The sequence below is a fragment of the Coregonus clupeaformis genome, chromosome 9, assembly GCF_020615455.1.
Source record: "Coregonus clupeaformis isolate EN_2021a chromosome 9, ASM2061545v1, whole genome shotgun sequence".
In the NCBI taxonomy this organism is placed as follows: Eukaryota; Metazoa; Chordata; class Actinopteri; order Salmoniformes; family Salmonidae; genus Coregonus; species Coregonus clupeaformis.
The window spans coordinates 9,100,727-9,121,417 of NC_059200.1; the positions used below are offsets into that span (position 1 = coordinate 9,100,727).

General features: G+C 46.7%; 1 protein-coding gene across 2 annotated transcripts in view; it reads left to right on the forward strand.

Annotated features, from left to right (window-relative positions):
• The first annotated feature begins 8,166 nt into the window (after positions 1-8,166).
• LOC121573697 (nectin-3-like protein) overlaps positions 8,167-20,691 on the forward strand; it is a 76,212-nt gene continuing 63,687 nt past the window's right edge. For both annotated transcript variants that reach the window (XM_045222486.1, XM_041885864.2), the window contains exon 1: positions 8,167-8,300. In XM_045222486.1, the coding sequence (XP_045078421.1) occupies positions 8,195-8,300 (106 nt within the window). In that variant the 5' untranslated portion in view covers positions 8,167-8,194. The remainder of the gene's footprint in view (positions 8,301-20,691) is intronic.

The window sequence follows — 20,691 nt, forward strand, 5'->3', positions numbered from 1 at the left end:
AGGACGTCTTTAAATTCTCTGGTTTAGCCTTCATGGAAAAAGCAGAGTGAAATGGTATAAAACTCCAAAAGTAACTCAGTCCGAACAGAGTACTGTACAGAGTATCATTGTCACTGGGAAAACATGCATCCATCCATCCATCCACTGACCCTGGCATGGGAAACTGGACGCTTGAGAGTATAGTTCCCTCTATTTCCATCATGACTTATTATGCTCCATAGTCCCAGACCTGCCCACGGCCCAGACAGACACTTGTGTATGAGACAGGACAGGAAAGAGAGAGAGAGATTTATTGGGGTAAACAGAGAGGGGAGGAGGAGACCCACAGAATAAAAGGATAAAGAATAGAGAAAGAGGGGGACTTGCACTTATTTGATCTTCACTTCGCCAGCAGCATTCGCCAGCAGCATTCACCAGCCCCTCTCTAATCCCCCCTGGCCCTCACTGAAGAGCACTTGAGGCTTACATAACATTCCTCAGAGAGACAAAGTGCTCTGTGAAAGAGAACAATGTGAACACGGAGAGATGTTTGTTATCCATGCCACAGGACAGCACAACACATTTTTAAACAGACTCCTCAAATCCTCCATCAAACATGTTGTCATCATGGTTCTTGTTCAAAGTGAAATTTTGTTACGCAGCTCCTTTTCCTCCTCTATTGCCTTCGGCTTCAATTAAGTGTTTCATTTAATTAATTATGTTTTATAACAGTTTGTTGTGGTCCCACAGGATAATTTGTGAAAAAAATGTGCCCTCTTGTCTGACAATGGTAGTGCTAATGGTTTTACTGCTCTACCTTTCATTAATTAATTATGCTGCCTCTCTCAAAACAAACCATTCATTTCCCTGCTAAAGATATGCATATGTGTTTTAACATGGAGCAGAGTGCAAAGCATTCATCTAAGATTAACAGGACAGGACCTTAACTGTGCAGGTTCTGTTGCCATTTGTGAGTGTGTGTATGTGTGCATGTGAGTGTGTGTGCATGCTGTATGACCTATTCAGGCTGTCCAGTGTAAAGTCTGTTGAGTGCGTGTGTGTGTGGTAATTAGGGGAAGCACTTGTGAAATGGGAAGATCAGGAGAAGAGGATTGCAGTCTGGTTCCAGATTATTCACAGGCCATAGATTTCTATGTCTCTATAATGATATAGAGGGGCACATGCAAACAGAAATATGATACCCTATTGATTTTCAGTCACACATAAACAAGTTCTACAGTGAGGGAAAACAGTATTTGATCCCCTGCTGATTTTGTACGTTTGCCCACTGACAAAGACATGATCAGTCTATAATTTTAATGGTAGGTTTATTTGAACAGTGAGAGTGTCACGACTTACGCCGAAGTTGGTGCCTCTCCTTGTTCGGGCGGCGTTCGGCGGTCATCATCACCGGCTTTCTAGCTGCCACCGATCCACGTTTCATTTTCCATTTGTTTGTCTTGATTGTACACACCTGGTTCCCATTACATTATATTATTTCCCTATTAAACCCTCTGGTTCCCACATGGTTTTGTGCGTGTTTGTTCTTTGTTTTGTGTCTAAGACTTATGTGAGCTGGTGTGTTTTCCCTGCGTGGAAATTAGTGTTGTTTATTTTTCGAGTAAAGTACGTTGTTTACTCAGTTCTGTGTCCTGCGCCTGACTCCGTCCTACCGCTGCACATTGACACTTGACAGAAACACGCACCACACATGGAGTCAGCAGGTGCATCCAGTCCTCCGGTACCAGTGGAGGAGCGCATCCAGCAGCACGTGACGATGCTCCAGAATCTTGGCATAGCCATGGATCGCGTGTTGCAGACCATGGAGCAATGGGAGAGACGGGGTTTTCCCACAACCCCATCAACTTCAGATCAACCCACACCGATGTCTACCCCTCCGTCACCTGGACCCAGTGGGATTCGGCTCTCACTCCCGAGGGCATATGATGGGACGGCTGCCGGGTGCCAGGGGTTCCTGCTCCAGGTGGAGCTCTACCTGGCGACCATCCACCCGGCTCCCTTGGGATACGAGAGCGTGTCCTCCCTCATCTCCTGTCTGTCAGGGAGAGCGCTTGAGTGGGCCAACACCGAATGGGGAGGAATAGACGCAGTGTTGGTTCGCTATGAGGATTTCACCCGCTGCTTCCGGGCGGTCTTCGATCATCCACCTGACGGGAGAGCGGCAGGGGAACGCTTGTTCCACCTCAGACAGGGGAAGAAGAGCGCACAGGACTTCGCACTGGACTTCAGGACCTTGGCTGCCAGTGCGGGATGGAATGAGAGGGCCCTGATCGACCATTACCGGTGTAGTCTACGTGAGGACGTTCGTCGGGAGCTGGCATGCAGGGACACCACCCTTACCCTCGACCAGCTGGTGGATTTATCTATACGGCTGGATAACCTGTTGGCCACCCGCAGACGTCCGGGTCAGGGTCCGTCCATTCCATCCCCCAGCACCTCCGACCCTACCCCTATGGAGCTCGGAGGTGCTGCTCTTAGGGTGACCGGAGGGGGGGCCGTTTCCTGCACCAACGGGGGCCGCAGAGGGCACACTGCTGGTCGGTGCTGGGGAGGTTCCCCAGGGAGTCGAGGCAGCAGGCAGGGTACTGGTGGATCATCCCAGGTGAGTAGGCACCCGGCTCACCCAGAGCTCCCTGTTGCGCACATGTGGGTATGCATAGAATTTCAGAGTTTTCCCCGCCTTCCCAGCATAAGGCGCTAGTAGATTCAGGCGCAGCTGGGAACTTTATTGACCGTTCATTTGCACGTAGATTAGGGATCCCTATTGTTCCTGTTGATGTGCCCTTCCCTGTACATGCCTTAGATAGTCGTCCTTTAGGGTCGGGCCTGATTAGGGAGATCACAGCTCCACTATGGATGAAAACACAGGAGGGTCATGAGGAGAGAATTAGTCTCTTCCTGATCGATTCTCCTGCGTTTCCTGTGGTGTTGGGGCTTCCCTGGTTGGCCGCTCATGACCCCACTATTTCGTGGCAACAGAGGGCTCTCAAGGGATGGTCACGTCAGTGCTGTGTAGATGTTTCCATAGGTGCAACTACGGTGGAGAGTTCAAACCAGGTCTCCACTATGCACATTCCCCCGAATATGCCGATTTGTCTCTCGCCTTCTGTAAAAAGAAGGCGACTCAACTACCACCCCATTGACAGGGGGATTGTGCGATAAATCTCCAGGTAGGCGCAGCACTTCCCAGGAGTCAAGTGTATCCTCTGTCTCAGGAGGAGACGGCGGCTATGGAAACATATGTCTCCGAATCTCTGGGACAGGGATACATTCGGCCTTCCACTTCACCTGCCTCCTCAAGTTTCTTTTTTGTGAAGAAGAAGGATGGAGGTTTACGCCTGTGCATTGACTATCGAGGTCTAAATCAGATCACTGTGAAGTATAGTTACCCACTGCCTCTCATAGCCAGTGTGACAGAGTCATTGCACGGGGCACGCTTCTTCACCAAATTGGATCTCAGGAGCTCTTACAACCTGGTGCGTATCCGGGAGGGGGATGAGTGGAAGACGGCATTTAGTACCACCTCTGGGCACTATGAGTACCTCGTCATGCCGTACGGGTTGATGAATGCTCCATCAGTCTTCCAATCCTTCGTAGACGCAGATTTTCAGGGACCTGCACGGGCAGGGTGTAGTGGTGTATATAGATGACATTCTAATATACTCCGCTACACGCGCCGAGCATGTGTCCCTGGTGCGCAAGGTGCTTGGTCGACTGTTGGAGCATGACCTGTACGTCAAGGCTGAGAAATGTCTGTTCTTCCAACAGTCCGTCTCCTTCCTAGGGTACCGCCTGTCCGCGTCAGGGGTGGAGATGGTGAATGACCGCATTTCAGCCGTGCGTAATTGGCCGACTCCAACCACGGTAAAGGAGGTGCAGCGGTTCTTAGGGTTTGCCAACTACTACCAGAGGTTTATCCAGGGCTTTGGTCAGGTAGCGGCTCCCATTACCTCCTTGCTGAAGGGGGGACCGGTGCGACTGCAGTGGTCAGCTGGGGCGGACAGGGCTTTTGGTCACCTGAAGGCTCTGTTTACCTCGGCTCCTGTGCTGGCTCATCCTGATCCCTCCTTGGCATTCATAGTAGAGGTGGATGCGTCCGAGGCTGGGATAGGAGCTGTGCTGTCTCAGCACTCGGGTACGCCACCAAAGCTCCGCCCCTGTGCTTTCTTTTCGAAGAAGCTCAGCCCGGCGGAGCGAAACTATGATGTGGGGGACCGGGAGCTGTTGTCAGGGCTCTGAAGGCATGGAGGCATTGGCTTGAGGGGGCTAAATACCCTTTCCTCATTTGGACTGACCACCGCAATCTGGCGTACATATGGGCGGCAAGGAGACTGAACCCTCGCCAGGCAAGGTGGGCCATGTTTTTCACCCGTTTTGTTTTCACCCTATCCTACAGACTAGGTTCCCAGAACGCTAAGGCAGACGCACTGTCCCGGATGTATGACACAGAGGAGCGGTCCACGGATCCCACTCCCATACTTCCGGCTTCTTGCCTGGTGGCACCGGTGGTATGGGAGGTTGACGCGGACATCGAGTGGGCGTTACGTACGGAGCCCACTCCCACCCAGTGTCCAGTTGGGCGTCTGTACATTCCGTCTGATGTCCGCGATCGATTGATCTGTTGGGCCCACACGTCACCCTTCTCTGGTCATCCTGGCATCGGTTGGACAGTGCGCTGTCTTAGTGGGAAGTACTGGTGGCCCACTTTAGCTAAGGACGTGAGGGTTTATATTTCCTCCTGCTCGGTGTGCGCCCAGTGCAAGGCACCTAGACACCTGCCCAGAGGAAAATTACAACCCCTACCCGTTCCACAACGGCCGTGGTCACACCTATCGGTGGACGGATCTTCCTCCGTCACAAGGTAACACCACGATCCTGATCATTGTGGATCGGTTTTCTAAGTCCTGCCATCTCTTTCCTTTGCCCGGTCTCCCTACGGCCCTACAGACCGCGGAGGCCCTGTTTACCCACGTCTTCCGGCACTACGGGGTGCCTGAGGATATAGTGTCTGATCGGGGTCCCCAGTTCACATCGAGGGTCTGGAGGGCGTTCATGGAACGTCTGGGGGTCTCGGTCAGCCTGACCTCAGGTCCCCCCCACCCCGAGAGTAATGGGCAGGTGGAGAGAGTTAACCAGGATGTGGGTAGGTTTCTGCGGTCCTATTGCCAGGACCGGCCGGGGGAGTGGGCAGCTTTCATCCCCTGGGCAGAGATGGCTCAAAACTCCCTCCGCCACTCCTTCTTTTGTGTTTCTTCCATTTGCGAATAATCACACCAACTGTTATCACCTTCTCACCAAGCTGCTTGGTGATGGTCTTGTAGCCCATTCAAGCCTTGTGTAGGTCTACAATCTTGTCCCTGACATCCTTGGAGAGCTCTTTGGTCTTGGCCATGGTGGAGAGTTTGGAATCTGATTGATTGATTGCTTCTGTGGACAGGTGTATTTTATACAGGTAACAAGCTGAGATTAGGAGCACTCCCTTTAAGAGTGTGCTCCTAATCTCAGCTCGTTACCTGTATAAAAGACACCTGGGAGCCAGAAATCTTTCTGATTGAGAGGGGGTCAAATACTTATTTCCCTCATTCAAATGCAAATCAATTTATAACATTTTTGACATGCGTTTTTCTGGATTTTTTTGTTGTTATTCTGTCTCTCACTGTTCAAATAAACCTACCTTTAAAATTATAGACTGATCATGTCTTTGTCAGTGGGCAAACGTACAAAATCAGCAGGGGATCAAATACTTTTTTCCCTCACTGTATAGACTTATAAATTGACTTAATGTGGTAGATCATCTGAGACTGAAAGTTACTGGCAAGTCCAGCTTCTCTTTGGATATTGTCAGTTGGTGATGCAATAAGCACACTGATCTGTAAACACACAATAATGAAATGCATTTTATTTGAGATATACTTGACTGCATTATGAAATCCTAATATCACATGTCATCACTGTGTGAAGGAAGATATTGCATCAGTGGGAAGGCTATGTAGGAAAGAGTGAAGACACCTGAGGGATGACAAAGTGAAAAAAGGAGAAAGACAGGGTTTAGACAGCTAAGAGCCAATTTATGCTTGATCCGAAAATGTGGTCGGAGGCGCCATATGGATGGTGTGACGCAATTGCGAAGCCTCCAGAGGCATGCAGAGGTCAAATTGAGCTCCGTACCAAATCGCTGTGTGCCTCTCAAATGTTTTAACAATGCAGAAGGCTCCGTATAGCTCCACATTTACATGATTGGTTGACGGTAGGTGAGGGCGGGAGGTCCTGTATAAACACAAACTCACTTCCTTGACAACTTCCTTCAAAACAGTTCTGCGCTGCTCAGTGAAGCGCAAGAAGTATGAATGCCCTGACTTCTGCAGAGGCCATATCACCGTAAATGCTGCACAGCCAATGCAGACGTCGGAATGACCATGCAGCGCCTTTAAAGGAGAAATAGAGTGAAATAGAACAAAGTGTCAAGTTTCAGGTCTCAGTTGATCTAAACATTGGCAGATGAGAAGGGCTTGTCCAGAGCTGAGTGAGTTCCCCTGCTCTCAGGCACATTGAGGCGAGGTGAGGGCTCCCAGGGCTCTGCTACTGGGGCCACTGACAGACAGGATGCTCCTGTAATGACAGCCACTCACTGCCCCGTGGTGAGGGGTTGTGGGAGAGTTTTGGGAAACTTTGAAGTATTGTATTTTGATGAGGCCATGAGTGTGGTGTAACCAATGATGTATATATAAATCATTGGCTGTAACCATATATCATACAAGGATCATAAAATGAAACAAATGAAGCACGTACAGTATTTGTTCCACTCTCTCTCACCATCAAAACGGTCCAACAGACTCGCTAACAATAAGACTCTGTACCATCTGTAAGCCTGCATCTGTGCAAGGTGTAATGACTCTGGCTTTGGCTGACTGGTATATAGCCAAGTAGCCTGTTGCTAGATCATTGCTTGTTGTGAATGATCACATGCTCTCTTTTTTCACATACTAGGATATCAGTGTCTGAGCACTTCGTAACCCTGTTATTAATGTAATTTCATCACTAATCTGACGAGTTATCTCTGAGAATCTAATACCAAGACATTGTGCTTTCTTAAAAAAGTATCCATCCTTTGTTGTGGTCAGAAAAGTATTCATAGCATACTTCACAATGGCTAGGGCACTCTTTAAGATATATTTCTTCCCCATCTCATCAATCAGATGGAAAGATGTGCAGCACACATTCCAACACACACACACACCCTGGGTTGCCTCAGACTGTGCCAGGGTGTGGATGAATAGGGTGGCAGGAGAGTAATTGTGTCCCTGGTGGCTCTTGAGAAGACATAATACGAGACTCAAATTAAAACACTGACCTGGTTAGCTTCCAGCCAACAGGAGGGGTGCCCCCCATAATTGCTGTTTGCAAGGATTAGCTAGTTAATTTGTGAACGCCCCAATTAGACTTGGGGTGGAGTGGTGGGGGTGCTCTAGTTGTTGAATAGCGGCAGGGGGTCGGATACACAGATTGGGTTTTTGGAGAGAGGATATGGTGGGGGATTACCAGCGGGGTACAGGGGGTTAAGGTTGATACTGGTCCTGTGTTAACTCGCCTTCAGAGAGAGGTGAAACATGCATAGAAGACAAATTAATTCGGACATGGGGAGCAGAGATAGGCCTACAGCAATGGATGATTGTGGACACAACCACACTGGCACATGTGCCACACTCATTGTGCTGCATTCTCCATGCTGTATATAGCAATGTGTCTGATTAAAACCTCCACTTGGTGAGAATATGTGTCAAGGCCAGAGTGTTACTCAACTCATGTCAATCATATTGATCTTCAGAAAAGCTTTATTCATTCTTCAGTGAATGAATTATAATCATGTGTTGTTTTTTAATTACCAGTTATCACGGGAAAATTAAACCCCGTTAAAAAAACAAAGGCACGCAGGCTTTATTTCATACTCAGCAGCCTAAATATGTCCTTCAACTGTAGCAACACAATTTAAATCATTATTTGCAATAAGGATGACGTAATCTATATTTTAGACAATTTCTTTCTGGGGTGGTGTGGTGGAAGATTGCCTCTCATTTGACTGTATCGCTGGAATCAGGTGAGCTCCCCTATCGCTGCTCTAGTGGTACAGTCCAATCGCAGTTTGGAGTTGTTGCTGAGGAGGTTTCATAGTCCGGCGGACAGACAAACGTGTTCGATGGAAGACGGATCTACTTTCAAAATGTTCATGCCTTGCCTCAGGAATTACCCGCTTCATAAGAGACAGAATGCTGTATTTATGTTTCTTCTGTACAGCTTGACAGGTATGCTATCCATTATGCCCGCCCGCTCGGTAACATTAGCTAATGTAAAATATGTTGAGAAGTTCTGAGTGCAGCCAGCGAGAGCGAGCCAGAAAGCCGAGTGTTTCGCGCGACTCTGAGTACTTGTATGGGGCTCGTCTACAGTCTGCAAACATTTGTTTTAGTAGTTCATTTTAAATTTGGATTGTATTGTTTCTATAACAAAGGTTGACTTTACCATTAAGGACTGTGCAAGGACAAAGCAGGCGTCCTTTTTGTTGAGAAGTTTAGTGTTGGAATGGTGCGGCTGCGGATGATTGTGTGAGCAGCGGCTACCATGGAAACATTATTCATGTGAGCATTATTCACATAGGAAACCACTGAGGAGCAACAGCGAGGTGGTCTTTAGTGGTGAGACAACTTTGAAGAGCAACATGGTCGCACAGCAATTGCACTCACCTTTACTAGCTAAACTGAAGACGTCTGATCCAAACAGCCAATACTTAGTTTTTATTTATTTAATTGAAGTTATGATTACATTTGTTTACACAGCTCCAAACTAGGCCTCTTTTGGAGACTGCAGACTCGTTTTGGAGAGTGGAATGTGCTAGCTGTGCCACTAGAGATCCTGGTTCGAATCCAGGCTCTGTCGTAGCCGGCCGCGACCCATGGGGCGCACAATTGGCCCAGCGTCGTCCAGGGTAGGGGAGGGAATGGCCGGCAGGGATGTAGCTCAGTTGGAAGAGCATGGCGTTTGCAACGCCAGGGTTGTGGGTTCGACTCCCACGGGGGGTATGAAAAATAAAAAATAATAATGTATGCACTAACTGTAAGTCGCTCTGGATAAGAGCGTCTGCTAAAATGACAAAAAAAAAAAAAAGCAAGGAGACCCCTGGCTGTTCCTACCATAAATTCCATAATAGGAGGTAGTCACTCACCTGTGATGTTAGGTGCTTTTATCAACAGGGGTGTGTTTATACTGAACAAAAATATAAACGCAACAATTTCATCAATTTTACTGAGATACATTTCATATAAGAAAATCTAGTTTTTTTTTTTTCAATTGCAGGAAATTGGCTTAAAAATGCTAATATTTCTCTACAGTGCCAAGATGGGGGCTTCTAAAACTTTGTCTAAAATGTAGCCGTGACGACGTCCGACCATGCTCATTGCCCCCTGCCATGCCTACCACCTAAGTCCCTTTTTGATCCAGAAAAACCCTGAAATATAATAACTGCTGCAAGTAGTCATGTATTAATCTAACAGTACATTTAATAGGGTGCAATGTAGCTTATGTTTTTGGTACCTCCACTTTGGTTCTGAAATCACCATCAGTGTTTGAGCTAGTAATGTATCGATATTTATCGTTTACAAATTAGCCAATGAATATATAGCACAACTTTGGATATCACCTCCATCTCAAAATCGAATGGTTTTAACTGTTTGGAAGTTTTTAGTGAGCTTATTTTCTCTTCCCGCTTTGGCCATGCAGTGTGCCTTGCAAAGTGATTGCTGTCCTCTATATATCTAAAAATGAGTGTATGCACTGATTGTTTAAAGCAAAACTATCAAACCTATTGCTGATGGTGAACCTGAACTATCAAAATAAAATTAATTGTAAGCGCTGTTCAGCAGGTAGCTTGTAGCCAAATTAGTTGTCTCCGGTAGCTTACTTTTATTCCAGTAAAACACAATTTTCAACAGCGCATAGTTAACAATAACCTAGCAAAATTACATAGGTTTGTCACTCAACTAATAAAGCCTAATATCGCGCAAGCCATTTTAGCATTTGAATGCTGAAGGTGCTGTGCAGATGTGCAAGATCAGGAGGAGGCCGCCTACCTCATGTTGGTCAGCGTGCGAAGCTGGGTACAGTGCGCAGTTTGACTAGGCTACTGATATTCCCTCTGGTTGTACAGCATGGAAAATGACTTGTAGATCAATGACTGTCAACACTGTTACATGCAGTTCGACACATCAGTTGTCACAAAAGATTAGGAATATTCAGAAGGTAGAAAGAAAGTAATATGATCAACAACAAAAAATGTGAATCGGCGATTCGTACCATTTGATTCGATTTTCTGACTGATGCATGCTACATTTGGATCGGTTTGGGGTCTGCGGACCGATGCAGTTGTATCTTAAACATTTGAATCAGGACCAATACGTATTGGTGAATCGTTACATCCCTAGTTGCTTCCAAAGCTACTGTATATATTTCCCACAATTGTGTTTTGAAATGTTATACAATCAGAAGCCTTTTTACTCTCTCCCAGAGCGCACATCAAGTGGCCTGCTCATCACAGCAGCAGGCCCCAGCGAAACAGCCACAGCCAGGTCAAAGGGTCGCAAAATGCAACTAAATGGTGGCATTCTGGAGCCCTGGAATACCTAGGTATTCCTCTTACATATGTAAGAATGCTGTTCATTGACTATAGCTCAGCATTCAACACCATAGTGCCCTCCAAGCTCATCATTAAGCTCGAGGCCCTGGGTCTGAACCCCGCCCTGTGCAACTGGGTCCAGGACTTCCTGATGGCACACCCCCAGGTGGTGAAGGTAGGAAACAACATCTCCACTTCGCTGATCCTCAACACTGGGGCCCCACAAGGGTGCATGCTCAGCCCTCTCCTGTACTCCCTGTTCACCCATGACTGCGTGGCCAAGCACGCCTCCAACTCAATCATCAAGTTTGCAGACGACACAACAGTAGTAGGCTTGATTACCAACAATGACGAGACCGCCTACAGGGAGGAGGTGAGGGCTTTGGGAGTGTGGTGCCAGGAAAATAACCTCTCACTCAACGTCAACAAAACAAAGGAGATGATCGTACACTTCAGGAAACAGCAGAGGGTGCACCCCCCTATCCACATCGACGGGACCGCAGTGGAGAAGGTGGAAAGCTTCAAGTTCCTTGGCGTACAAATCACTGACAAACCTCAGGAGGCTGAAGAAATTTGTCTTGGCACCTAAAACCCTCACAAACTTTTACAGATGCACAATTGAGAGCATCCTGTCGGGCTGTATCACCGCCTGGTACGGCTACTGCACCACCCGCAACCACAGGGCTCTCCAGAGGGTGGTGCGGTCTGCCGAACGCATTACCGGGGGCAAACTACCCGCCCTTCAAGACACCTACAGCACCCAATGTCACAGGAAGGCCAGAAAGATCATCAAGGACATCAACCACCCGAGCCACTGCCTGTTCACCCCGCTATCATCCAGAAGGCGAGGTCAGTACAGGTGCATCAAAGCTGGGACCGAGAGAATGAAAAACAGCTTCTATCTCAAGGCCATCAGACTGTTAAATAGCCATCACTAGCACATTAGAGGCTGCTGCTGCCTATTGAAGTCACTGGCCACTTTAAGAAATGGAACACTAGTCACTTTAATCATGTTTACATATCTTGCACTACTCATCTCATATGTATTCTATTCTATAATATTTGACTGTATCTTAGTCCATGTCGCTCTGTCATTGCTTGTCCATATATGTATTGTGACGTCACGAGAGGCTACACAGCTTTCAGCGGGATTGCTCAAGTAGTGCAAGGAGACAAGGTTCAAACAAAACAAGGATTTTATTATAGGTCTTGGGAAATTAACGAAAATATAACAAAATTCTGTTCTCTTGTGGCTCTTTAAGGGTTAACAGTTCAGGGATGTCTCTTCCACATCCAAAATCATAATTCTCACTCGCTCAGATAACTTTTCCCCAGCCTTACTGTAGTCCACGTTGCAGCTAGTGGCCAACCCAGCAAAAGTCCTTCCAAATGTCTCTCACGTATTTCCACAGGTGCATATATCCAAAGGTGAGTATTTCCCAAAGGTAAGTATCTCCAAATCCTTATATTCCTCATGGAAGTGGACGTGCAGCACTCTTGTCCTCCAGAGAGCCCAGGTTGGAGACTGTGTCTCTTCACCCCCCACACACTCCCTCAGTGTGTCTCTTCCCTTCCCAAACCTTCAGCTCATCAGCTCCTCATTTGTTTCAGCTGCGTGGGAAGATTGGCCATAGAGGGGTGGAGTTCCCGACCATACCAGCAGATGGAGCCATAGCTGTCTGGGTTTGCAGCCACCTCAGGGGGATGTAACGTCCCTCCAGGACACAGCCTCTCGTGACATCACACATCCCCTCCTCGGGACCGACGTCCTCGTCGGGTAAAGGCAGCGAAGAAGGCATCACGCCGGGAGAGGGCGTCCGCATTGCCGTGGTGCTTGCCAGCCTGCTCTCTCTTCAACTCCTCCACCTCTAGGACCAGGGACTCAGCCTCCTGTTGTCTCTCCTTGAGTTTCTTACTGAACGCATCCGCCTTGGTTTTAGCAGAGTTTAGCTTCTGTTGAGCAGCTTTCAGTTCCTTCTCTCTCTCTGCCTCCGCATTCTTCATCTTGTTCTCCAACACCTTGTACTTCTCCTCTGCCTTCTTCTGGACCTCCTTACTACTGCGCAGGGTCTCCTCACACTCCTCGATGGTCCTGCGCAGCCTCTCCAGCTCCTCCTGTTGCTTAGGAAGGAGCTCTGTTGGAGTTTAGCCTGGAGGATATCTAACTCTTCTGTCTTCATGTCTAACTGTTGCTTTAACAAACGATACCTCTCAGCGGTCCCCTTCAGACCAGACAGTTCTTTGTCCAGATTCTGTAGCTCCGTCTCTGTGTCGGTCTGGGCACCTGCCATCCCTATCAGAGCCCGGGGCGGGAGTGAGTAATTCGGAGGATTGCACCGGAGCCTTCCCAGGATGAGTCTTGCCTCTCCGTTTCCGAGGTACTCGGGTTATCCTCTCCTGAGACTCTCTCCAGAGTGGGTAAAAGGCTGGGCAGTCTCGTCCAATTAGGACAGGGACGGGGAGGGAATCAACCACCCCCGCCGTCGTGTGTATGGTTCCCCGTGTGCTGGTCATTGTAAGTTCAGTAATGGGGTATTCTCTGGTGTCCCCATGGACACAGGAAACTGGGAGGACTTTCCCGGGGGTCAGACACGTTGGGCCCACCAAATCCTTACGCACCAGGGTGGCCCGGCTACCAGAATCCAGTAAGGCCTCCACATCATGGTGATTCACAGTTACCGGGCAGGTGGGGGGTCGATCTGGGCCGCCATCTACGACTCCCAAGAGCGAGGCAAAACGGTGTGTGGGTGCTGAGCTGGAGGACTCCGCAGTGGGCATAGGTTCCTCGGCTGGTTTCCCACACTGCCAGGAGATATGTCCCATCTCCCCACACCGGTAACACTGTCGAGTTTCCCCCCTCCTGGTGTACTCTTCTTGGACCCGCCTGGTTTCTGGCTCCCCCTGGAGCCGGGATAAGTCCTGACGTGGCTGGGTTCGAGACCTTGGGGTCCTTTGGACGGGTTCTTCCCATTTGTGGTGGGGCCGCACTCCTGGGGTCTTTTTCGGGAAGCATTCAGCATCTCCGCTGTGGCCTGGTACTTTTCCACAGCTTCCACGGTCAGATCAGCCGTGGTCAAGGCCTGTTGACTGATGAACCGTTTTGCCTCATAAGGCAGGGCGCGTAGGTAACGATCCACCACAACGGCCTCCACCACCGCCGCTGCTGTATTCCTCTGCGGATCCAGCCATTTCCTTGCGATTCGGACAAGTTCATGCATCTGCGCCCGAGGAGGTTGGTCTGGTTGGAAGGTCCAGCTGTGAAAGCGCTGGGCCATACCAAACTTTGTGAGTCCATATCTGCTGAGGATCTCAGACTTCAGGGCATCATAGTCAGTAACCTGGTCAGGGCCCAGGTCCCGGACAGCATTCAGCGATTCCCCGGTTAGAAAGGGGGGCTAACAGACCAACCCACTGTTGCTTGGGCCAGGCTTCCCTAGTGGCCGTGGCGTCAAATGCATGCAGGTATGCCTCAATGTCATCGGTAGCTCCCATCTTAGATATAAAGTCACTTGCCTTTATTGGGCGGGTATTTTGGACCACCCTCTGTCTCTGCAACTGCAATTCCTCTGCCTTCAGAAGGTTGGCTTTCTTTTGCTCCTCCAAGAGAGCCACGTTTGCTTGCATCTGGGCTTGCTGGCCAGCAACAAGGGCTTTCAATATGTCCTCCATTTCAGTCGGCGGGGAGCCTACGGCCAACTTGGAAAACTGGGTGATCAAACCTTCGGTATCCTCCTCTGACATGCACTATTAACGCTTGAGCGTGCCCGTATTCTCCACCATCTGTGACGTCACGAGAGGCTACACAGCTTTCAGCGGGATTGCTCAAGTAGTGCAAGGAGACAAGGTTCAAACAAAACAAGGATTTTATTATAGGTCTTGGGAAATTAACGAAAATATAACAAAATTCTGTTCTCTTGTGGCTCTTTAAGGGTTAACAGTTCAGGGATGTCTCTTCCACATCCAAAATCATAATTCTCACTCGCTCAGATAACTTTTCCCCAGCCTTACTGTAGTCCACGTTGCAGCTAGTGGCCAACCCAGCAAAAGTCCTTCCAAATGTCTCTCACGTATTTCCACAGGTGCATATATCCAAAGGTGAGTATTTCCCAAAGGTAAGTATCTCCAAATCCTTATATTCCTCATGGAAGTGGACGTGCAGCACTCTTGTCCTCCAGAGAGCCCAGGTTGGAGACTGTGTCTCTTCACCCCCCACACACTCCCTCAGTGTGTCTCTTCCCTTCCCAAACCTTCAGCTCATCAGCTCCTCATTTGTTTCAGCTGCGTGGGAAGATTGGCCATAGAGGGGTGGAGTTCCCGACCATACCAGCAGATGGAGCCATAGCTGTCTGGGTTTGCAGCCACCTCAGGGGGATGTAACGTCCCTCCAGGACACAGCCTCTCGTGACATCACAGTATATATTCTTAAATTCCATTCCTTTTTAGATTTGTGTGTATTGGGTATACAGTGGGGGAAAAAAGTATTTAGTCAGCCACCAATTGTGCAAGTTCTCCCACTTAAAAAGATGAGAGAGGCCTGTAATTTTCATCATAGGTACACGTCAACTATGACAGACAAAATGAGATTTTTTCTCTCCAGAAAATCACATTGTAGGATTTTTAATGAATTTATTTGCAAATTATAGTGGAAAATAAGTATTTGGTCAATAACAAAAGTTTCTCAATACTTTGTTATATACCCTTTGTTGGCAATGACACAGGTCAAACGTTTTCTGTAAGTCTTCACAAGGTTTTCACACACTGTTGCTGGTATTTTGGCCCATTCCTCCATGCAGATCTCCTCTAGAGCAGTGATGTTTTGGGGCTGTCGCTGGGCAACACGGACTTTCAACTCCCTCCAAAGATTTTCTATGGGGTTGAGATCTGGAGACTGGCTAGGCCACTCCAGGACCTTGAAATGCTTCTTACGAAGCCACTCCTTCGTTGCCCGGCGGTGTGTTTGGGATCATTGTCATGCTGAAAGACCCAGCCACGTTTCATCTTCAATGCCCTTGCTGATGGAAGGAGGTTTTCACTCAAAATCTCACGATACATGGCCCCATTCATTCTTTCCTTTACACGGATCAGTCGTCCTGGTCCCTTTGCAGAAAAACAGCCCCAAAGCATGATGTTTCCACCCCCATGCTTCACAGTAGGTATGGTGTTCTTTGGATGCAACTCGGCATTCTTTGTCCTCCAAACACGACGAGTTGAGTTTTTACCAAAATGTTCTATTTTGGTTTCATCTGACCATATGACATTCTCCCAATCCTCTTCTGGATCATCCAAATGCACTCTAGCAAACTTCAGACGGGCCTGGACATGTACTGGCTTAAGCAGGGGGACACGTCTGGCACTGCAGGATTTGAGTCCCTGGCGGCGTAGTGTGTTACTGATGGTAGGCTTTGTTACTTTGGTCCCAGCTCTCTGCAGGTCATTCACTAGGTCCCCCCGTGTGGTTTTGGGATTTTTGCTCACCGTTCTTGTGAACATTTTGACCCCACGGGGTGAGATCTTGTGTGGAGCCCCAGATCGAGGGAGATTATCAGTGGTCTTGTATGTCTTCCATTTCCTAATAATTGCTCCCACAGTTGATTTCTTCAAACCAAGCTGCTTACCTATTGCAGATTCAGTCTTCCCAGCCTGGTGCAGGTCTACAATTTTGTTTCTGGTGTCCTTTGACAGCTCTTTGGTCTTGGCCATAGTTGAGTTTGGAGTGTGACTGTTTGAGGTTGTGGACAGGTGTCTTTTATACTGATATCAAGTTCAAACAGGTGCCATTAATACAGGTAACGAGTGGAGGACAGAGAAGCCTCTTAAAGAAGAAGTTACAGGTCTGTGAGAGCCAGAAATCTTGCTTGTTTGTAGGTGACCAAATACTTATTTTCCACAATAATTTGCAAATAAATTCATTAAAAATCCTACAATGTGATTTTCTGGATTTTCTTTTCTCAATTTGTCTGTCATAGTTGACGTGTACCTATGATGAAAATTACAGGCCTCTCATCTTTTTAAGTGGGAGAACTTGCACAATTGGTGGCTGACTAAATACTTTTTTTCCCCACTGTATATATATTGTGGTCCTCTGTAGCTCAACTGGTAGAGCACAGCGCTTGTAACGCCAGGGTAGTGGGTTCGATCCCCGGGACTACCCATACACAAAAATGTATGCACGCATGACTGTAAGTCGCTTTGGATAAAAGCGTCTGCTAAATGGCATATTATTATATTATATTATTATATGTTGTGAAATTGTTAGATATTTCTTGTTAGATATTACTGCATTGTCGGAGCTAGATGCACAAGCATTTCGCTACACCCGCAATAACATCTGCTAAACGTGTTTTTGACAAATAAAATGTGATTTGATTTGCCCCTTGACATACTGTAGCTACAGTTGAAGTCGGAAGTTTACATACCCCTTAGCCAAATACATTTAAACTCAGTTTTTCACAATTCCCGACATTTAATCCTAGTAAAAATTCCCTTTCTTAGGTCAGTTAGGATCACCACTTTATTTTAAGAATGTGAAATGTCAGAATAATAGTAGAGAGAATGATTTATTTCATCTTTTATTTCTTTCATCACATTCCCAGTGGGTCAGAAGTTTACATACACTCAATTAGTATTTGGTAGCATTGCCTTTAAATTGTTTAACTTGGGTCAAACGTTTCGGGTAGCCTTCCACAAGCTTCCCACAATAAGTTGGGTGAATATTGGCCCATTCCTCCTGACAGAGCTGTTGTAACTGAGTCAGGTTTGTAGGCCTCCTTGCTCGCACACGCCTTTTCAGTTCTGCCCACACATTTTCTATAGGATTGAGGTCAGGGCTTTGTGATGGCCACTCAAATACCTTGACTTTGTTGTCCTTAAGCCATTTTGCGACCAAGCTTTAACTTCCTGACTGATGTCTTGAGATGTTGCTTCAATATATCCACATAATTTTCCTTCCTCATGATGCCATCTATTTTGTGAAGTGCACCAGTCCCTCCTGCAGCATAGCACCCCCACAGCATGATGCTGCCACCCCCGTGCTTCACGGTTGGGATGGTGTTCTTCGGCTTGCAAGCATCCCCCTTTTTCCTCCAAACATAACGATGGTCATTATGGCCAAACAGTTCTATTCTTGTTTCATCAGACCAGAGGACATTTCTCCAAAAAGTACGATCTTTGTCCCCATGTGCAGTTGCAAACCATAGTCTGGCTTTTTTATGGCGGTTTTGGAGCAGTGGCTTCTTCCTTGCTGAGCGGCCTTTCAGGTTATGTCGATATAGGACTCGTTTTACTGTGGATATAGATACTTTTGTACCTGTTTCCTCCAGCATCTTCACAAGGTCCTTTGCTGTTGTTCTGGGATTGATTTGCACTTTTCGCACCAAAGTACGTTAATCTCTAGGAGACAGAACGTGTCTCCTTCCTGAGCGGTATGACAGCTGCGTGGTCCCATGGTGTTTATACTTGCGTACTATTGTTTGTACAGATGAACGTGGTACCTTCAGGCGTTTGGAAATTGCTCCCAAGGATGAACCAGACTTGTGGAGGTATACAATTTTCTTTCTGTGGTCTTGGCTGATTTCTTTTGATTTTCCCATGATGTCAAGCAAAGAGGCACTGAGTTTGAAAGTAGGCCTTGAAATACATCCACAGGTACACCTCCAATTGACTCAAATGATGTCAATTATCCTATCAGAAGCTTCTAAAGCCATGACATCATTTTCTGGAATTTTCCAAGCTGTTTAAAGGCACATGTAAACTTCTGACCCACTGGAATTGTGATACAGTGAATTATAAGTGAAATAATCTGTCTGTAAACAATTGTTGGAAAAATTACTTGTGTCATGCACAAAGTAGATGTCCTAACCGACTTGCCAAAACTATAGTTTGTTAACAAGGAATTTGTGGAGTGGTTGAAAAACAAGTTTTAATGACTCCAACCTAAGTGTATGTAAACTTCCGACTTCAACTGTATATTGTACTCAACGTTCTGTCATCCAATAACAGCATTGCAACATTGCAAAGAGAAAGCCTTACAATTCTGTTAATGTCATGCATGCTTTTGATTGGACTAAACAAATAATACTGAAAAGCTCTCAATCTCTCAAAACTCTTGTCCAGTCCACTTACTAGTCAGATTTGAGTCACGGAGATCATTTAGTTTCATCTCGGTTATCGTCAACCGAAGTGAAAAATCATTTTCGTTTAGTTATAGTTTTTTCTGGGTCTATTTAGTCAGTTATCGTCTCGTCAATTGCCACAGAAAAATTGGTGTTTGACAAATATTTTCGTTGACTGGGAATTATTTGATATATGTAGTAGGAGGTGGTAGAATTTGAAGACCAGTCCAGAAGCATCAACATGATGGTTACAGTCAATTGTGGGAAATACAGTGCTTGATATTGAGTTTGTTTGTGGACATCTGTCTCCATTTACTAGACTGACGACGATCAAACGATGGTCTAAAGGTGGTCTCGCTAGCCATGACAGAAGATGAAATAAACATATGGCCAATTGGTCCAATTGGTATGCCATAGGCAGCACCTGTCGCTGGCGTTGAAACGGTTGCTGTCAGGCAAGTGGACATTAGTTGATTGATTTGGGGTAGGTGTGTCTGTGCAGTTTAATCTGTTTCTCTTGTCCTGTTATGATTGAGATGCACTTTCTGTTGTGTCAGTTCTTTATTTTGGGGCATATTATTATGCTGTACAGCAAGTGCTATAAAGATGGCCGTCGACTTCCCAGTCTCTTTAGGGAGATCAACGATGCTCCAATATAGACACGATTGTCAGTAGGCTAGTTAAATTTTTTACATTTTAGTAATTTAGCAGACGCTCTTATCCAGAGCGACTTACAGTTAGTGAGTGCATACATTTTTCATACTGTGGTAATTTATCACACCTCTCATACATTAGAAATGGTGGGACATGTTGTTATAGTTGCCTGGTTTAGCAGGAGTTTTCATGAGCTAGAGACTAACTATTTCTGTTGTCTGTCTGCTTAATAGTAAATTATTTATTTAGTGATTATTTAAAAAATGCAGGCGATCCTGTTGTTTAGCGATCAATATTGCCTCTTTCTTTCTCACACACACACACACACACACACACACACACACAGAGCGTCTCCACCCAGTGTGTGACCTTGGGTCCGGTAAGGTGGAACACAGCCCCCCAGGTGGCCCATGCATGGCCATTAGCTGCTGTGTTCTAACTGTAAGTCGCTCTGGATAAGAGCGTCTGCTAAATGACTAAAATGTAAACGTAAAATGTGTTCTGACTGACTGATGGCAACAGGGGAAGAGGAGGAACAGTTAAAATACCACAGGGGAACGGGGGATTACTGCTGGTATTCCTCCTCTAACATCACTGGTGAATGCTGTGTCTCTGTTCCCTCTTCTACACTTTGAGAAAAAAGGAGCTATCCAGAACCTAACAAAAAATCCCACTGTCCCCATAGGATAACCCTTTGAAGAACCATTTTTGGTTCCAGGTAGAACCCTTTTTGGTTCCATGTAGGACCCTTTCCACAGAGGGTTCTGCATGGAACCCAAAAGGGTTCAATGTGGAACCAAAAAGGGTTATTTCTAAGAGTGTAGGAGGATCCTCTCCTCCTAATTTCCTCCTCTACCCTTCATTCTATAGTCAGCTTCTGTCTATGTCCTGTCTCCTTCGTCTTCTGTCAGTATGTCTTCCTGCTTGTTGCCTTGGATCGATGAAGGCACTGATGTGACTTGGGAATTGAAAGTAGCTCAATCCTTTTACTGAACCCACACACACCCTCTCATTGCATCACTGTTGTCTCTGTAAAGTATTTATGTCTTTGATAGCACTGTTGGTAAGCATTATAAGACAACAGACACAATGTTAGATTAAATTGTATTGTTTGACCTGTAAGGCTGTGACGATTATGGAATTTTGGGAAATGATTAATTGTCATGCAAATGGCCACGGTTATTGACATAATTGTCATTTTTGTTGGAAAATGTTTTGAGCTTGTAATGCATCTTTGAAATTAGCTACGACATAGGCCTAACT